We start from the raw sequence: 20,203 nt of genomic DNA, 5'->3' as shown, positions 1-20,203 counted from the left end.
ATCTCTGTAACCTCCTCCAAACCTCTCTATCACTGTAACCTCCTCCAGTCTCTACAACCCTCCCTATCTCTGTAACCTCCTCCAGCCCACTACACCCCTCCCTACCACTGTAACCTCCTCCAGCCCACTACACCCCTCCCTATCTTTGTAACGGCCGCCGGTTCTACAACCCTCCCTATCTCTGTCACCCCAAACAGCCCCGACAACCGTTCCTATCTCTGTAACCTCCTCCAGCCCCCTACAACCCTCCCTATCACTGTAACCTCCTCCAGCCCACTACACCCCTCCCTATCTCTGTAACGGCCGCCGGTTCCTACAACCCTCCCTATCTCTGTCACCCCAAACAGCCCCGACAACCCTTCCTATCTCAGTAACCTCCTCCAGCCCCTACAACCCTCCCTATCTCTGTAACCTCCTCCAGCACCTACAACCCTGCCTATCTCTGTAACCTCCTTCAGCCTTTACAACCCTCCCTATCTCTGTAACCTCCTCCAGCACCTACAACCCTGCCTATCTCTGTAACCAACTCCAGACCCGACAGCCCTATCTCTGTAACCTCCTCTAGCCCCCTCAACCCTCCCAATCACTGTAACCTCCTCCAGCCCCTACAACCCTCCCAATCACTGTAACCTCCTCCAGCCCCCAACAAACCTCACTAACTCTGTAACCTCCTCGAGCCCCGACAACCCTCCCTATCTCTGTAACCTCCTCCAGCCCTTCCAACCCTTCCGATCTCTGTAAACCCCTCCTGCCCCCAAAAACCTTCTATCTCTGTAAAACCCTCCAGCCCCAGCAACCCTCCATATCTCTGTAAACACCTCCAGCCCCTACAACCCTTCCTATCTCTGTAAACTGCTCCAGCCCCCTACAACCCTCCCTATCTCTGTAACCTCCTCCAGCACCTACAACCCTCCCTATCACTGTAACCAACTCCAGCCCCGACAGCCCTATCTCTGTAATCTCCTCCAGCACCCTTCAACCCTCCCTATCTCTGTAACCTCCTCCAGCCCTTCCGATTTCTGTAAACACCTCCAGCCCCTACAACCCTCCCTATCTCTGTAAACTGCTCCAGCCCCCTACAACCCTCCCTATCTCTGTAACCTCCTCCAGCCCTTACACCCCTCCCTATCTCTGTAACCTCCTCCAGCCCCTACACCCCTCCCTATCTCTGTAATCTCCTCGAACCCCTACAACCCTCCCTATGTCTGCAAACTCCTCCAGCCCCTACAACTCTCCCTATCTCAGTAACCTCCTCCAGCCCCTACAACCCTCCCTATCACTGTAACCTCCTCCAGCCCACTACACCCCTCCCTATCTCTGTAACCTCCTCCAGCCCCTACACCCCTCCCTATCTCTGTAATCTCCTCGAACCCCTACAACCCTCCCTATGTCTGCAAACTCCTCCAGCCCCTACAACTCTCCCTATCTCAGTAACCTCCTCCAGCCCCTACAACCCTCCCTATCTCTGTAACCTCCTCCAGCCCACTACACCCCTCCCTATCTCTGTAACCTCCTCAAGCACCTACAACTCTGCCTATCTCTGTAACCTCCTCCAGCCCCCTACAACCATCCCTATCTCTGTAACCTCCTCCAGCACCTACAACCCTCCCTATCACTGTAACCAACTCCAGCCCCGACAGCCCTATCTCTGTAACCTCCTCTAGCCCCCACAACCCTCCCAATCACTGTAACCTCCTCCAGCCCCCAACAAACCTCCCTAACTCTGTAACCTCCTCCGGCCCCGACAACCCTCCCTAACTATGAAACCTCCTCCAGCCTTACAACCCTCCCTATCTCTGTAACCTCCTCCAGCACCTACAACCCTCCCTATCTCTGTAACCTCCTCCAGCCCCCTACAACCCTCCCTATCACTGTAACCAACTCCAGCCCCAACAGCCCTATCTCTGTAACCTCCTCTAGCCACCTCAACCCTCCCAATCACTGTAACCTCCTCCAGCCCTGCAACCCTCCAAATCTCTGTAACCTCCTCCAGCTCCTACAACCCTCCCTATCTCTGTAACCTCCTCCAGCCCCTACACCCCTCCCTCTCTCTGTAACCTCCTCCAGCCCCCTACAACCCTCCCTATCTCTGTAACCTCCTCCAGCACCTACAACCCTCCCTATCTCTGTAACCTCCTCCAGCACCTACACCCCTCCCTATCTCTGTAACCTCCTCCAGCCCCTACACCCCTCCCTATCTCTGTAACCTCCTCCAGCCCCTACAACCCTCCCTATCTCTGTAACCTCCTCCAGCACCTACAACCCTGCCGTTCTCTGTAACCAACTCCAGACCTGACAGCCCTATCTCTGTAACCTCCTCTAGCCCCCTCAACCCTCCCAATCACTGTAACCTCCTCCAGCCCCTGCAACCCTCCCTATCTCTGTAACATCCTCCAGCCCCTACAACCCCCCAAATCTCTGTAAAATCCTCAAGCCCCTACAACCCTCCCTATTTCTGTAACCTCCTCCAGCCCCCAAAAACCCTCCCTATCTCTGCAACACCCTCCAGCCCCCTACAACCCTCCCTATCTCTGTAACCTCCTCCAGCCCCTATGACCGTCCCTCTCTCTGTATCGTCCTCCAGCCCCTGCAACCCTCCCTATCTCTGTAACCTCCTCCAGCACCCTACAACCCTATCTCTGTAATCTCCTCCAGCCCCTACAACCCTCCCTATCTCTGTAATCTCCTCCAGCACATACACCCCTCCCTATCTCTGTAATCTCCTCCAGCCCCTACACCCCTCCCTATTTCTGTAACGGCTTCCGGTCCCTACAACCCTCCCTATCTCTGTAACCTCCTCCAGCCCTACACCCCTCCCTATCTCTGTAACCTCCTCCAGCCCCTACAACCCTCCCTATCTATGTAACCTCCTCCAGGCCCTGCAACCCTCCCTATTACTGTACCTTCCTCCAACTAAAACCTCCATATCTCTGTAAACTCTTCCAGCCACCTACAACCCTCCCTATCTCTGTAACCTCCTCCAGCTCCTTCAACCCTCCCTATCTCTGTAACCTCCTCCAGCCCTTCCGATTTCTGTAAACACCTCCAGCCCCTACAACCCTCCCTATCTCTGTAAACTGCTCCAGCCCCCTACAACCCTCCCTATCTCTGTAACCTCCTCCAGCCCTTACACCCCTCCCTATCTCTGTAACCTCCTCCAGCCCCTACACCCCTCCCTATCTCTGTAATCTCCTCGAACCCCTACAACCCTCCCTATGTCTGCAAACTCCTCCAGCCCCTACAACTCTCCCTATCTCAGTAACCTCCTCCAGCCCCTACAACCCTCCCTATCTCTGTAACCTCCTCCAGCCCACTACACCCCTCCCTATCTCTGTAACCTCCTCCAGCACCTACAACTCTGCCTATCTCTGTAACCTCCTCCAGCCCCCTACAACCATCCCTATCTCTGTAACCTCCTCCAGCACCTACAACCCTCCCTATCACTGTAACCAACTCCAGCCCCGACAGCCCTATCTCTGTAACCTCCTCTAGCCCCCACAACCCTCCCAATCACTGTAACCTCCTCCAGCCCCCAACAAACCTCCCTAACTCTGTAAACTCCTCCGGCCCCGACAACCCTCCCTAACTATGAAACCTCCTCCAGCCTTACAACCCTCCCTATCTCTGTAACCTCCTCCAGCACCTACAACCCTCCCTATCTCTGTAACCTCCTCCAGCCCCCTACAACCCTCCCTATCACTGTAACCAACTCCAGCCCCAACAGCCCTATCTCTGTAACCTCCTCTAGCCACCTCAACCCTCCCAATCACTGTAACCTCCTCCAGCCCCTGCAACCCTCCCTATCTTTGTAACCTCCTCCAGCCCCTACACCCCTCCCTATCTCTGTAACCTCCTCCAGCCCCGACAACCCTCCAAATCTCTGTAACCTCCTCCAGCTCCTACAACCCTCCCTATCTCTGTAACCTCCTCCAGCTCCTACAACCCTCCCTATTTCTGTAACCTCCTCCAGCCCCCTACAACCCTCCCTATCTCTGTAACCTCCTCCAGCCCCCTACAACCCTCCCTATCTCTGTAACCTCCTCCAGCCCCTACACCCCTCCCTCTCTCTGTAACCTCCTCCAGCCCCCTACAACCCTCCCTATCTCTGTAACCTCCTCCAGCACCTACAACCCTGCCGTTCTCTGTAACCAACTCCAGACCTGACAGCCCTATCTCTGTAACCTCCTCTAGCCCCCTCAACCCTCCCAATCACTGTAACCTCCTCCAGCCCCTGCAACCCTCCCTATCTCTGTAACATCCTCCAGCCCCTACAACCCTCCAAATCTCTGTAAAATCCTCAAGCCCCTACAACCCTCCCTATTTCTGTAACCTCCTCCAGCCCCCAAAAACCCTCCCTATCTCTGCAACACCCTCCAGCCCCCTACAACCCTCCCTATCTCTGTAACCTCCTCCAGCCCCTATGACCGTCCCTCTCTCTGTATCGTCCTCCAGCCCCTGCAACCCTCCCTATCTCTGTAACCTCCTCCAGGACCCTACAACCCTATCTCTGTAATCTCCTCCAGCCCCTACAACCCTCCCTATCTCTGTAATCTCCTCCAGCACATACACCCCTCCCTATCTCTGTAATCTCCTCCAGCCCCTACACCCCTCCCTATTTCTGTAACGGCTTCCGGTCCCTACAACCCTCCCTATCTCTGTAACCTCCTCCAGCCCCTACACCCCTCCCTATCTCTGTAACCTCCTCCAGCCCCTACCAACCCTCCCTATCTATGTAACCTCCTCCAGGCCCTGCAACCCTCCCTATTTCTGTACCTTCCTCCAACTAAAACCTCCATATCTCTGTAAACTCTTCCAGCCACCTACAAACCTCCCTATCTCTGTAGCCTCCTGCAGCCCCTACAACCCTCCCTATCTCTGTAAACTCCTCCAGCCACCTACAAAACTCCCTATCTCTGTAACCTCCTCCAGCCCATACACCCCACCCTATCCCTGTAACCTCTACCAGCCCCTACAGCGCGCCCTATCTCTGTAAACTCCTCCAGCTCCTACAACCCTCCCTATCTCTGTAACCTCCTCCAGCCCCTACAACCCTCCCTATCTCTGTAACCTCCTCCAGCCCCTACAACCCTCACTATCTCAGTAACCTCCTCCAGCCCCTACAACCCTCCCTATCTCTGTAACCTCCTCCAGTCTCTACAACCCTCCCTATCTCTGTAACCTCCTCCAAACCTCTCTATCACTGTAACCTCCTCCAGTCTCTACAACCCTCCCTATCTCTGTAACCTCCTCCAGCCCACTACACCCCTCCCTACCACTGTAACCTCCTCCAGCCCACTACACCCCTCCCTATCTTTGTAACGGCCGCCGGTTCCTACAACCCTCCCTATCTCTGTCACCCCAAACAGCCCCGACAACCGTTCCTATCTCTGTAACCTCCTCCAGCCCCCTACAACCCTCCCTATCACTGTAACCTCCTCCAGCCCACTACACCCCTCCCTATCTCTGTAACGGCCGCCGGTTCCTACAACCCTCCCTATCTCTGTCACCCCAAACAGCCCCGACAACCCTTCCTATCTCAGTAACCTCCTCCAGCCCCTACAACCCTCCCTATCTCTGTAACCTCCTCCAGCACCTACAACCCTGCCTATCTCTGTAACCTCCTTCAGCCTTTACAACCCTCCCTATCTCTGTAACCTCCTCCAGCACCTACAACCCTGCCTATCTCTGTAACCAACTCCAGACCCGACAGCCCTATCTCTGTAACCTCCTCTAGCCCCCTCAACCCTCCCAATCACTGTAACCTCCTCCAGCCCCTACAACCCTCCCAATCACTGTAACCTCCTCCAGCCCCCAACAAACCTCACTAACTCTGTAACCTCCTCGAGCCCCGACAACCCTCCCTATCTCTGTAACCTCCTCCAGCCCTTCCAACCCTTCCGATCTCTGTAAACCCCTCCTGCCCCCAAAAATCTTCTATCTCTGTAACACCCTCCAGCCCCAGCAACCCTCCATATCTCTGTAAACACCTCCAGCCCCTACAATCCTCCCTATCTCTGTAAACTGCTCCAGCCCCCTACAACCCTCCCTATCTCTGTAACCTCCTCCAGCACCTACAACCCTCCCTATCACTGTAACCAACTCCAGCCCTGACAGCCCTATCTCTGTAACCTCCTCCAGCACCCTTCAACCCTCCCTATCTCTGTAACCTCCTCCAGCCCTTCCGATTTCTGTAAACACCTCCAGCCCCTACAACCCTCCCTATCTCTGTAAACTGCTCCAGCCCCCTACAACCCTCCCTATCTCTGTAACCTCCTCCAGCCCTTACACCCCTCCCTATCTCTGTAACCTCCTCCAGCCCCTACACCCCTCCCTATCTCTGTAATCTCCTCGAACCCCTACAACCCTCCCTATGTCTGCAAACTCCTCCAGCCCCTACAACTCTCCCTATCTCAGTAACCTCCTCCAGCCCCTACAACCCTCCCTATCACTGTAACCTCCTCCAGCCCACTACACCCCTCCCTATCTCTGTAACCTCCTCCAGCACCTACAACTCTGCCTATCTCTGTAACCTCCTCCAGCCCCCTACAACCATCCCTATCTCTGTAACCTCCTCCAGCACCTACAACCCTCCCTATCACTGTAACCAACTCCAGCCCCGACAGCCCTATCTCTGTAACCTCCTCTAGCCCCCACAACCCTCCCAATCACTGTAACCTCCTCCAGCCCCCAACAAACCTCCCTAACTCTGTAACCTCCTCCGGCCCCGACAACCCTCCCTAACTATGAAACCTCCTCCAGCCTTACAACCCTCCCTATCTCTGTAACCTCCTCCAGCACCTACAACCCTCCCTATCTCTGTAACCTCCTCCAGCCCCCTACAACCCTCCCTATCACTGTAACCAACTCCAGCCCCAACAGCCCTATCTCTGTAACCTCCTCTAGCCACCTCAACCCTCCCAATCACTGTAACCTCCTCCAGCCCCTGCAACCCTCCCTATCTTTGTAACCTCCTCCAGCCCCTACACCCCTCCCTATCTCTGTAACCTCCTCCAGCCCCGACAACCCTCCAAATCTCTGTAACCTCCTCCAGCTCCTACAACCCTCCCTATCTCTGTAACCTCCTCCAACTCCTACAACCCTCCCTATTTCTGTAACCTCCTCCAGCCCCCTACAACCCTCCCTATCTCTGTAACCTCCTCCAGCCCCCTACAACCCTCCCTATCTCTGTAACCTCCTCCAGCCCCTACACCCCTCCCTCTCTCTGTAACCTCCTCCAGCCCCCTACAACCCTCCCTATCTCTGTAACCTCCTCCAGCACCTACAACCCTGCCGTTCTCTGTAACCAACTCCAGACCTGACAGCCCTATCTCTGTAACCTCCTCTAGCCCCCTCAACCCTCCCAATCACTGTAACCTCCTCCAGCCCCTGCAACCCTCCCTATCTCTGTAACATCCTCCAGCCCCTACAACCCTCCAAATCTCTGTAAAATCCTCAAGCCCCTACAACCCTCCCTATTTCTGTAACCTCCTCCAGCCCCCAAAAACCCTCCCTATCTCTGCAACACCCTCCAGCCCCCTACAACCCTCCCTATCTCGGTAACCTCCTCCAGCCCCTATGACCGTCCCTCTCTCTGTATCGTCCTCCAGCCCCTGCAACCCTCCCTATCTCTGTAACCTCCTCCAGCACCGTACAACCCTATCTCTGTAATCTCCTCCAGCCCCTACAACCCTCCCTATCTCTGTAATCTCCTCCAGCACATACACCCCTCCCTATCTCTGTAATCTCCTCCAGCCCCTACACCCCTCCCTATTTCTGTAACGGCTTCCGGTCCCTACAACCCTCCCTATCTCTGTAACCTCCTCCAGCACCTACAACCCTCCCTATCTCTGTAACCTCCTCCAGCCCTTCCAACACTTCCGATCTCTGTAAACACCTCCAGACCCTACAACCCTCCCTATCTCTGTAAACTGCTCCAGCCCCCTACAACCCTCCCTATCTCTGTAACCTCCTCCAGCCCCTACACCCCTCCCTATCTCTGTAAACTCCTCCAGCTCCTACAACCCTCTCTATCTCTGTAACCTACTCCAGCTCCTACAACCCTCCCTATCTCTGTAACCTCCTCCAGCTCCTACAACCCTCCCTATCTCTGTAAATTCCTCCAGCCCCAACAACCCTCCCTATCTCTGTAACCACCTACAGCCCCGACAGCCCTACCTCTGTAACCTCCTCTAGCCCCCACAACCCTCACTATCTCTGTAAGCTCATCCAGTACCTACAACCCTCCCCAACTCTGTAACCTCCTCCAGCCCCTACAACACTCATTATCTCTGCAACATCCTCCAGTCCCTACAACCCTCCCTATCTCTGTAACCTCTTCCAGCCCCCTATAACCCTCCCTATCTCTGTCACAAATTGCTGCCACGACAGCCCTCCCTATCTCAGTAACGTCCTCCAGCCCCTACAACCCTCCCTATCTCAGTAACCTCCTCCAGCCACCTACAACCCTCCCTATCTCTGTAACCTCCTCCAGCCCCAACAACCCTCCAAATGTCTGTAACATCCTCCAGTCCCTACAACCCTCCCTATCTCTGTAACCTCTTCCAGCCCCCTACAAATCTCCCAATCTCTGTAACCTCCTCCAGCCTCTACAACGCTCCCTATCTCAGTAACCTCCTCCAACCCTCGCTATCTCTGTAACCGCCTCCAGCCCCTACAACCCTCCCTATCTCTGTAAACCCCTCCAGCCCCTACAACTCTCCCTAATTCTGCAACGCCCTCCAGCCCCTACAACACTCCCTATCTGTTACCTCCTCCAGCCCCTACACCCCTCCCTATCTCTGTAAACTCCTCCAGCCCCTACAACCTTCCCTATCTCTGTAACCCCCTCCAGCCCCAGCAACCCTCCCTATCTCTGTAAACTCCTTCAGCTCCTACAACCCTCCCTATCTCTGTAAACTCCTCCAGCCCCTACACCCCTCCCTATCTCTGTAACCTCCTCCAGCCCCTACACCCCTCCCTATCTCTGTAACCTCCTCCAGCCCCTACACCCCTCCCTATCTCTGTAAACTGCTCCAGCCCCCTACAACCCTCCCTATCTCTGTAACCTCCTCCAGGCCCTGCAACCCTCCCTATTTCTGTAACTTCCTCCAACTACTACAAACCTCCCTATCTCTGTAACCTCCTCCAGCCCCTACAACCCTCCCTATCTCTTTAACCTCCTCCAGTCCCCAACACGCCTCCCTATCTCTGTAACCTCCTCCAGCCCCTACAACCCTCCCTATCTCTGTAACCTCCTCCAGCCCCTACAACCCTCCCTATCTCTGTAACCTCCTCCAGCCCCCTAAAACCCTATCTCTGTAACCTCCTTCATCCCCTACAACACTCCCTATCTCTGTAACCTCCTCCAGCCCCTACACCCCTCCCTATCCCCGTAACCTCCTCCAGCCCCTACAGCCCTCTCTATCTCTGTAACGGCCTCCAGTCCCTACAACCCTCCCTATTTCTGTAAACTTTTCCAGCCCCTACAACCCTCCCTATCTCTGAAACCACCTCCAGCCCCCTACAACCCTCCCTATCTCGGTAACCTCCTCCAGCCCCAACAACCTTCCCTATCTCTGTAACCTCCTCCAACACTCTGCTATCTCTATAAACTCCTCCAGCTCCTACAACCCTATCTCTTTACCTCATCCAGCCCCCTTCAACCCTCCATATCTCTGTAACCTCCTCCAGCCCCTATGACCGTCCCTATCTCTGTAATCTCCTCCAGGCCCCTACACCCCACCCTATCTCTGTAACCTCATCCAGCCCCTACAACCCTCCCTATCACTGTAAACTCCTCCAGCCCATACACCACTCCCTATCTCTTTAACCTCCTCCAGCCCCTACAACACTCCCTATCTCTGTCACCACCTACAGCCCCAACACCCCTCCCTATCTCTGTAAACTCCTCCAGCCCCTACAACACTCCATATCTCTGTAACCTCCTCCAGCCCCCTACAAACCTCACTATCTCAGTAACGTACTCCAGCCACAACAACGCTCCCTATCTCAGTAACCTCCTCCAACCCTCGCTATCTCTGTAACCACCTCCAGCGTCTACAACCCTCCCAATCTCTGTTAGCTCCTCCAGCCACGACAACCCTTCCTATCTCTGTAACCTCTTCCAGCCCCCTACAACCCTCCCTATCTCTGTCACCTACTGCAGCCACGACACCCCCCCATCTCAGTAACGTCCTCCAGCCCCTACAACCCTCCCTATCTCAGTAACCTCCTCCAGCCACCTACAACCCTCCCTATCTCTGTAACCTCCTCCAGCCCCAACAACCCTCCCAATGTCTGTAACCTACTCCAGCCCCTACAACCCTCCCTATCTCTGCAACCTCCTCCAACCCTCGCTATCTCTGTAACCGCCTCCAGCCCCTACAACCCTCCCTATCTCTGTAACCTCCTCCAGCCCCTACAACCCTTCCTATCTCTGTAAACCCCTCCAGCCCCTACAACTCACCCTAATTCTGCAACGCCCTCCAGCCCCTACAACACTCCCTATCTGTTACCTCCTCCAGCCCCCTACAACCCTATGTCTGTAACCTCCTCCAGCCCCGACAAACCTCCCTATCTCTGTTACATCCTCCAGCCCCTACAACCCGCCCTATCTCTATAACCTGCTTGAGCAACTACAACTCTCCCTATTTCTGCAATGCCCTCCAGCCCCTACAACACTCCCTGTTACCTCCGCCAGCTCCCTACAACCCTATCTCTGTTACCTCCTACAGCCCCTACAAGCCTCCCTGTCACTGTAACGTCCTCCAGCCCATACAACCCTCCCTAACCCTGTAATCTCCTCCAGACCCTACACCCCTCCCTAACTCTGTAACCTCCTCCAGTCCCTACAAACCTCCCTATCTCTGTAACCTCCTCCAGTCCCCTACACCCCTCCCTATCTCTGTCACCCCCTCTAGCCCTGACCCCCGCCCTATCTCTGTACCCTCCTCCAGCCCCAGCAACCCTCCCTATCTCTGTAAACTCCTTCAGCTCCTACAACTCTCCCTATCTCTGTAACCTCCTCCAGCCCTTCCAACACTTCCGATCTCTGTTAACCCCTCCTGCCCCCAACAACCTTCTATCTCTGTAACCCCCTCCAGCCCCAGCAACCCTCCCTGTCTCTGTAAACTCCTCCAGCTCCTACAACACTCCCTATCTCTGTAACCCCCTCCAGCCCCAGCAACCCTCCCTATCTCTGTAAACTCCTTCAGCTCCTACAACTCTCCCTATCTCTGTAAACTGCTCCAGCCCCCTACAACCCTCCCTATCTCTGTAACCTCCTCCAGGCCCTGCAACCCTCGCTATTTCTGTAACTTCCTCCAACTACTACAAACCTCCCTATTTCTGTAACTTCCTCCAACTACTACAAACCTCCTTATCTGTGTAGCCTCCTCCAGCCTCTGTGACCGTCCCTTTCTCTGTAACCTCCTCCAGCCTCTACAACCCTCCCTATCTCTTTAACCTCCTCCAGCCCCCAACACGCCTCCCTATCTCTGTAACCTCCTCCAGCCCCCTAAAACCCTATCTCTGTAACCTCCTCCAGCCCCCTAAAACCCTATCTCTGTAAGCTCCTTCAGCCCCTAAAACACTCCCTATCTCTGTTACCTCCTCCAGCCCCTACAATCCTCCCTATCTCTGTAACCTCCTCCAGCCCCTACACCCCTCCCACTCTCTGTAACCTCCTCCAGCCCCTACACCCCTCCCTATCTCTGTAACGTCCTCCAGCCCCTACACCCCTCCCTATCTCTGTTACCTCCTCCAGCCCCGACAACCCTCCCTATCTCTGTAACCTCCTCCAGCCCCTACACCCCTCCCTATCTCTGTAACCTCCTCCAGCCCCTACACCCCTCCCTATCTCTGTAACCTCCTCCAGCCCCTACACCCCTCCCTATCTCTGTAACCTCCTCCAGCCCCTACACCCCTCCCTATCTCTGTAACGTCCTCCAGCCCCTACACCCCTCCCTATCTCTGTTACCTCCTGCAGCCCCTACACCCCTCCCTATCTCTGTAACCTCCTCCAGCCCCTACACCCCTCCCTATCTCTGTAACCTCCTCCTCCAGCCCCCTACACCCCTCCCTATCTCTGTAACCTCCTCCAGCCCCTACACCCCTCCCTAACTCTGTAACGTCCTCCAGCACTGACTGCCCCCTGCCCCCGAGCTCTGTACCTTCATCTAGTTCTGATACCCTGGACCTTCCTCCCCGACCCCGGCCGATTTCCAAGTCTCCGCTATCGGCGGGCAATGCCCAAAGTTACCCCGGTCCGGAGCTCCCAAACTATGGACAGGTGGATCTTTCACCCCCCCCCACCCACCTCCCCCCCCCCCCACACACACACTCCCCCAAGCGTCTCTCCCAGCTCTGCAATGACGCTCGCTTCTTTTGAAGAAGACAGAGGCTGGTTTGAGGGTCAGGGGGCTGTGACCTGCTTAACCTTTTTGTTTTGAACACCCTGCACAGGGGGACAGCGGTGGACCTCTGCAGTGTTTCAACTACTGGGACCAGCGCTTTTACCTGGTGGGAGTGTCGAGTTTCGGGGTGCAGTGCGGTCTGGCTCGCAAGGTGGGGGTGTACACCCGCATGTCCAAGTATGGAGACTGGATCGACAAGGTCAAGGCCGTCAACGGGGGTGGGGCGTGCAGTCCGCTGCCCTGCATTCTCCTGGCCCTGGCACTGACCGCCACTCGCTGCTGACCGGCGCGGCCGCCGCTGCCTGACCCTTAGGGGCCCCGCTCGCTCGCTCAGCTTCTTAATAAAGAACAAAAACCGCACGATCTGTGTTTAGAATCGGGGTCGAGCGTCGCCTTTAACCCCGGGGGGGGGGGGGGGCAGGTGATGAGCTGGAGAAAGTTCACCCCCTCCCGCTGCCCCCATGTTGCGTTGACAGTCGGCGCATCGTCAGAAACGGCGCTCCCTACCCACTTCCTCCCTCCCTCAGCCACCCGATACCCGGGGAAGAGGCAAGAACCAAACCCGGGGCCCAATTCCTCTCCCCGCTCCCCGTGGGGGGGTCAGAATCGGGATTGTGGCGCGGCCCCTGGTTTGACCCTGCACGCGACCGCACACTTACCTGCCGTCGGATAGGGTCTCCATTCCCGCTCCTGCTGGGCCCTCACTTGTCACGCCGTTATCCCAAGCTCCTTAAAGCCTCCTTTTCCCCCTCACTCCCAGGGAGCCGTGTCTCGGGTGCCAGGAGCTGTCCGCTAACTCTCTCTGGCCCCAGTTCCTGTTTCCCCTGTTCCAGGGAGAACACACACAGACACACACACACACACACAGACACACACACACAGACACACACACACACACAGACACACACACACAGACATACACACACGCGTGCTCAGATACAGACACACACACACACACACACACACACAGACACACACACACACAGACACACACACACAGACACACACAGAGACACACACGTGCTCAGATACAGACACACACACAAACACACATACACAGACACACACACACACATAAACACACATACACAGACACACATACAGACACACACAGACACATACACAGACACACGTGCTCAGATACAGACACACACACACACACAAACACACATACACAGACACACACACACACAAACACAGACACACACACACGCACAGACATACACACATACACAGACACACACACACAGACACACACACACACACACGTGCTCAGATACAGACACACACACACACACACACACACACGTGCTCAGATACAGATACACATGCGCGCACACAGAAACACACACACACACACATGTGCTCAGATACAGACAGACACACACACACAAACACACAGAAACACACACACACACACACACACACACACACACACGCAAACGGACACACACACACAGACACACGCACACACACACACACACGCAAACGTGCTCTGATACAGACACACATGCGCACACACACACACACACACACACAGACACACACACACACACAGAGACACACACGCACACAAACACACACGCACACACACACACATTCCCGCACACAGACACACACACACAGACACACACGCACACTCCAGTCTCTCTCTCTCACACACACACAGACACAGACACACAGACACACACACTAACAGATACACACACAGACACACACACACAGACACACACAGACACACACACAGACACACAGACACACAGACACACACACACACACACACACACAGACTCACACACAGACACACACACACACAGACTCACACACACACACACACACACACACACACACACACACACACACACACACACAGACACACACACACACACACACACACACAGACACACACAGACACAGACACACACACAGACACACAGACACTCCAGCTAGCCCGGGCACAGCTCGGCGCTCGCGGCTGGAGCAGCAGCCAACAGACGAGTTGCTGAACCTTGTTAAAAATTTAATACAAAGTCACTGCCGTGTGCCCGAGGGCCAGGCCAATGCAAAAAAGCAGAGTTTGAAATCCCAGGGGGGTGCAGAGGGCTTGTGGGGGGGTGGGGGGGTGACAGTCTCCCAGCAGAGAAAGAAGACAGGGGCACCCGACAGTGCTATCCGATTCCAACGTCTTGCAGAATCACTTCAGTTAGCAGCTGAATAAAGTTCCGTACAGTATTATATAAATACACACACATATATATATATATATTTATATATATATAAAGATATAAATATATATATATATTTAAAAAAGGTAATAACCTACAGGCAGCTACACAAAAGGTCTGTAGAAGTGAGCTAGGAATGTATATGAAAATCGTGAGGTGTCCGCAGCTTTCTCCTCAATTCCCAGCTCCGGGAAACCTCTGCCCTCCCTCGTTCCCACTGCAGCCGAGAGGGCTGGTGGTGGTGGTGGGGGGGAGGTGGGGGGGGGGAGACGGGCGGGTTGGGGGTAGAAAGAGGGCCGGCGGGTTGGGGAGGGGCTGGTGGGGGTGGGGGGTCCCGGTCTCTCTAGTCATCGGGAACTCTCGCTCTCGCCTCCCAATTCGTGTGGGAGGTGGAGGGGGGGGAATAAAAAAGAGTTTATAGCCCCCACCCCACACCGGCTTAACCACCCCCCCCAATCCCACCCGAAGGCTGCTGCATATTCAGTTACAGGTTAAAAACTCTCCCCCGCACTCACCGCCAGACCCCCCCCACCCCGCCCTCAAGTCTAATAGTCCACAGGACTCATCTTCCAAAGAGTCTCTGACAGGAGCTGGGGGAGGTTCAGACAGTTTTGTGACAGTAAAGGTCCTTTAGCGCCTTCAGCTCCTCGATCAGCGTCTTGTTCTGATTTTCCAACACAGCCACTCGGTTCTCCAGGCACTTGACATATTCCTTCTTCTTCCGCCGACACTCCCGCGCTGCTTCCCTGACAAAGCAGACACAGGTTTATCCGTCAGGGTCCCCGGGGAGAGTGTCAGTATTTACAGGGGGGTCCCCGGGGAGTGTGTCAGTATTTACAGGGGGTCCGCGGGGAGTGTGTCAGTATTTACAGGGGGTCTCCGGGGAGTGTGTCATTATTTACAGGGTGTCCCCGGGGAGTGGGAGTGTGTCAGTATTTACAGGGTGTTCCCGGGGAGTGTGTCTGTATTTACAGGGGGTCCCCGGGGTGTGTGTCAGTATTTACAGGGGGTCCCCGGGGAGTGTGTCAGTATTTACAGGGTGTGTCCCCGGGGAGTGTGTCAGTATTTACAGGGTGTGTCCCCGGGGAGTGTGTCAGTATTTACAGGGGGTCCCCGGGGAGTGTGTCAGTATTTACAGGGGGTCCCCGGGGAGTGTGTCAGTATTTACAGGGGGTTCCGGGGAGTGTGTCAGTATTTACAGGGGGTCCCCGGGGAGTGTGTCAGTATTTACAGGGGGTCCCCGGGGAGTGTGTCAGTATTTACAGGGGGTCCCGGGGAGTGTGTCAGTATTTACAGGGGGTCCCCGGGGAGTGTGTCAGTATTTACAGGGGGTCCCCGGGGAGTGTGTCAGTATTGACAGGGGGTCCCCGGGGAGTGTGTCAGTATTTACAGGGGGTCCTCGGGGTGCGTGTGTGAGAGGGGGTCGCGGGGTGTGTGAAAGAGAGGGGGTCTCGGGGTGTGTGTATGAGTGGGGGTCTCGGGGTGTGTGTGTGAGAGAGGGGGGGGGTCTCGGGGTGTGTGTGAGAGGGGGTGTCAGGATGTGTGTGTGAGACGGGGGGTCTCGGGGAGTGTGTGTGAGAGAGAGGTGGTCTCCGGGTGTGTGTGTGTGTGAGAGAGGGGTTCTCGGGGTGTGAGTGTGTGTGAGAGAGGGGGTCTCGGGGTGTGTGTGTGAGAGAGAGGGGGTCTCGGGGTGTGTGTGAGAGACAGGTGGTCTCGAGGTGTGTGTGTGTGAGAGAGAGGTGGTCTCCGGGTGTGTGTGTGTGTGTGTGTGAGAGGGGGTCCCGGGGTGTATGTGTGTGTGTGAGAGGGGGGAACTCGGGGTGTGTGTGTGAGAGAGAGAGGGATTCTCGGGGTGTGTGTGAGAGAGAGGGGGTCTCGGGGTATGTGTGAGAGAGAGAGGGGGTCTCGAGGTGTGTGTGTGTGAGAGAGAGGGGGTCTCGGGGTGTGTGTGGGAGAGAGAGGGATTCTCGGGGTGTGTGTGAGAGAGAGGGGATCTCGGGATGTGTGAGAGAGAGAGAGAGGGGGTCTCGGGGTGTGTGTGAGAGAGAGTGGGGGTCTCGGGGTGTGTGTGAGAGGGAGGGGGTCTCTGTGTGTGTGTGAGAGAGGGGGTCTCGGGGTGTGTGTGTGAGAGAGAGGGGGTCTCGGGGTGTGTGTCAGAGAGAGGTGGTCTCCGGGTGTGTGTGTGTGTGTGTGTGTGTGTGTGTGTGAGAGAGGGGGTCCCGGGGTGTATGTGTGTGTGTGAGAGGGGGGAACTCGGGGTGTGTGTGTGGGAGAGAGAGGGATTCTCGGGGTGTGTGTGAGAGAGAGGGGGTCTCGGGGTGTGTGTGTGAGAGAGAAGGGGTCTCGGGGTGTGTGTGAGAGAGAGGGGGTCTCGGGGTGTGTGTGTGAGAGGGGGTCTCGGGGTGTGTGTGTGAGAGGGGGTCTCGGGGTGTGTGTGTGGGGGGGGGTCCCGGGGTGTGTGTGAGAGAGAGCGGGTCTCGGGGTGTGTTTGTCTGTGTGACGGGGTCTCGAGGTGTGTGTGTGTGTGAGAGAGGGGGTCTCGGGGTGTGTGTGTGTGAAAGGGGGTCTCGGGTTGTGTATGTGAGAAAGAGAGGGGGTCTCGGGGTGTGTGTGTGAGAGAGAGAGGGGGTCTCAAGGTGTGTGTGAGAGAGAGGGGGTCTCGGGGTGTGTGTGAGAGAGAGGGGTTCTCGGGGTGTGTGTGAGAGAGGGGGTCTCGGGGATTGTGTGTGAGAAAGAGGGGCTCTCGGGGTGTGTGTGAGAGAGAGAGGGGGTCTCGGGGTGTGTGTGTGTATGGGAGGGGGTCTCGGAGTGTGCGTGTGTGAGAAGGGGGCTCGGGGTATGAGTGAGTGTGAGAGGGGTTCTCGGGGTGTGTGTGTGAGAGAGAGGGGGTCCCGTGGTGCGTGTGAGAGAGAGAGGGTCTCGGGGTGTGTGTGTGTGAGAGGGGGTCTCGGGGTATGTGTGTGTGTGAGAGAGAAGGGGGTCTCGGGGTGTGTGTGTGTGTGTGAGACGGGGTCTTGGGGTGTGTATGTGAGAGAGAGGGGGTCTCGGAGTGTGTGTGTGTGTGGGAGGGGGTCTCGGGGTGTGTGTGAGAGAGAGGGTGTCTCGGGTTGTGTGTGTGAGAAAGAGGGGGTCTCGGGGTGTGTGTGAGAGAGAGGGGGTCTCGGGTTGTGTGTGTGAGAAAGAGGGGGTCTCTGTGTGTGTGTGAGAGAGGGGGTCTCGGGGTGTGTGTGAGAGAGAGAGGGTCTCGGGGTGTGTGTGAGAGAGGGGGTCTCGGGGTGTGTGTGTGAGAGAGGGGGTATCGGGGTGTGTGTGAGAGAGAGAGGGTCTCGGGGTGTGTGTGAGAGAGGGGGTCTCGGGGTGTGTGTGTGAGAGAGAGGGTCTCGGGGTGTGTGTGAGAGAGGGGGTCTCGGGGTGTGTGTGTGAGAGAGAGGCGGTCTCGGGGTGTGTGTGAGAGAGAGAGGGTCTCGGGGTGTGTGTGAGAGAGAGAGGGTCTCGGGGTGTGTGTGAGAGAGGGGGTCTCGGGGTGTGTGTGTGAGAGAGGGGGTCTCGGGGTGTGTGTATGAGGGAGAGGGGCTCTCGGGGTGTGTGTGAGAGAGAAGGGGTCTCGGGGTGTGTGTGTGAGAGAGAGGGGCTCTCGGGGTGTGTGTGAGAGAGAGGGGCTCTCGGGGTGTGTGTGTGAGAGAGAGGGTCTCGGTGTGTGTGTGAGAGAGAGGGGGTCTCGGGGTGTGTGTGTGAGAGAGAGGGTCTCGGGGTGTGTGTGTGTGTGTGAGAGAGAGGGGCTCTCGGGGTGTGTGTGTGAGAGAGAGGGTCTCGGGGTGTGTGTATGAGAGAGAGGGGCTCTCGGGGTGTGTGTGTGTGTGTGAGAGAGAGGGGCTCTCGGGGTGTGTGTGTGAGAGAGAGGGTCTCGGGGTGTGTGTATGAGAGAGAGGGGCTCTCGGGGTGTGTGTGTGAGAGAGAGGGGGTCTCGGGGTGTGTGTGTGAGAGAGGGGGTCTCGGGGTGTGTGTGTGAGAGAGAGGGGCTCTCGGGGTGTGTGTGAGAGAGAGAGGGGGTCTCGGGGTGTGTGGGTGTGAGAGCGAGAGAGGCTCTCGGGGTGTGTGTGTGTGAGAGGGGGTCTTGGGGTGTGTGTGTGAGAGGGGGTCTCAGGGTGTGTGTGTGTGTGAGAGAGGGGGTCTCGGGGTGTGTGTGTGAGAGAGAGGGGATCTCGGGGTGTGTATGTGAGAGAGAGAGGGGGTCGCGGGGAGTGTGTGTGTGTGGGAGGGGGTCTCGGGGTGTGTGTGTGTGTGTGTGAGGGAGGGGGTCTCGGGGTGTGTGTGTGAGAGAGAGAGAGGATCTCGGGGTGTGTGTGTGTGAGAGAGAGGGGGTCTCGGGGTGTGTGAGAGAGTGAGGGGGTCTCGGGTGTGTGTGTGTGTGGGAGGGGGTCTTGGGGTGTGTGTGTGAGAGAGAGAGGGGGTCTCGGGTGTGTGTGTGTGTGGGAGGGGGTCTTGGGGTGTGTGTGTGAGAGAGAGAGGGGGTCTCAGGGTGTGTGTGAGAGGGGGGGGTCCGGGGTGTGATTGTACGGACAGGGGGTCTCGGGGTGTGTGTGTGAGAGAGAGGGGGTCTTGGGGTGTGTGTGTGAGAGAGAGGGGCTCTCGGGGTGTGTGTGAGAGAGAGAGGGGGTCTTGGGGTGTGTGTGTGTGTGAGAGGGGGTCTCGGGGCGTGTATGTGAGAGAGAGAGGGGGTCTTGGGGTGCGTATGTGTGTGGGAGGGGGTCTCAGGGTGTGTGTGTGTTTGTGTGTGTGTGTGTGAGTGGGGGTCTCGGGGTGTGTGTGTGAGAGAGAGGGGATCTCGGGGTGTGTATGTGAGAGAGAGAGGGGGTCTCGGGGAGTGTGTGTGTGTGGGAGGGGGTCTCGGGGTGAGTGTGTGTGTGAGAGAGGGGGTCTCGGGGTGTGTGTGTGAGAGAGAGAGAGAGGGTCTCGGGGTGTGTGTGTGAGAGAGAGGGGGTCGCGGGGTGAGTGAGAGAGTGAGGGGGTCTCGGGTGTGTGTGTGTGTGTGGGAGGGGGTTTTGGGGTGTGTGTGAGAGAGAGAGGGGGTCTCGGGATGTGTGTGTGAGAGGGGGGTCTCGGGGTGTGTGTGAGAGAGAGGGATTCTCGGGGTGTGTGTGAGAGAGAGGGGGTCTCGGGGTGTGTGTGTGAGAGAGAGGGGGTCTCGGGGTGTGTGTGAGAGAGAGAAGGGGTCTCGGGGTGTGTGTGTGAGAGAGGGGGTCTCGGGGTGTGTGTGTGAGAGGGGGTCTCGGGGTGTGTGTGTGGGGGGGGGTCCCGGGGTGTGTGTGAGAGAGAGCGGGTCTCGGGGTGTGTTTGTCTGTGTGACGGGGTCTCGAGGTGTGTGTGTGTGTGAGAGAGGGGGTCTCGGGGTGGGTGTGTGTGAAAGGGGGTCTCGGGTTGTGTATGTGAGAAAGAGAGGGCGTCTCGGGGTGTGTGTGTGAGAGAGAGAGGGGGTCTCAAGGTGTGTGTGAGAGAGAGGGGGGTCTCGGGGTGTGTGTGAGAGAGAGGGGTTCTCGGGGTGTGTGTGAGAGAGAGGGGTTCTCG

At 56.6% G+C, this 20,203-nt stretch overlaps 2 protein-coding genes across 9 annotated transcripts in view; one reads left to right on the top strand and one right to left on the bottom strand.

Annotated features, from left to right (window-relative positions):
- LOC121275065 (coatomer subunit zeta-1-like) overlaps positions 1–12,696 on the top strand; it is a 78,211-nt gene extending 65,515 nt beyond the window's left edge. Inside the window, exons 9-10 of the mRNA XM_041182460.1 lie at positions 12,181–12,289; positions 12,463–12,696. Of these exons, the coding sequence (XP_041038394.1) occupies positions 12,181–12,289; positions 12,463–12,696 (343 nt within the window). The remainder of the gene's footprint in view (positions 1–12,180; positions 12,290–12,462) is intronic.
- A 2,479-nt stretch (positions 12,697–15,175) lies between these two features.
- The window catches only part of LOC121275073 (cyclic AMP-dependent transcription factor ATF-1-like), a 103,461-nt gene continuing 98,433 nt past the window's right edge, over positions 15,176–20,203 (bottom strand). For 6 of the 8 annotated variants that reach the window (XM_041182473.1, XM_041182474.1, XM_041182477.1 and 3 more), the window contains one exon: positions 15,176–15,379. In XM_041182473.1, coding sequence (XP_041038407.1) covers positions 15,184–15,379 — 196 coding nt within the window. In that variant the 3' untranslated portion in view covers positions 15,176–15,183. Of the gene's footprint in view, positions 15,385–20,203 lie in introns of all 8 variants that reach the window. The other 2 variants (XM_041182478.1, XM_041182475.1) reach the window with 1 other exon arrangement.

The sequence above is a fragment of the Carcharodon carcharias genome (genome assembly GCF_017639515.1).
Source record: "Carcharodon carcharias isolate sCarCar2 chromosome X unlocalized genomic scaffold, sCarCar2.pri SUPER_X_unloc_1, whole genome shotgun sequence".
In the NCBI taxonomy this organism is placed as follows: domain Eukaryota; kingdom Metazoa; phylum Chordata; class Chondrichthyes; order Lamniformes; family Lamnidae; genus Carcharodon; species Carcharodon carcharias.
This window is presented reverse-complemented; position numbering and strand designations above follow the sequence as displayed.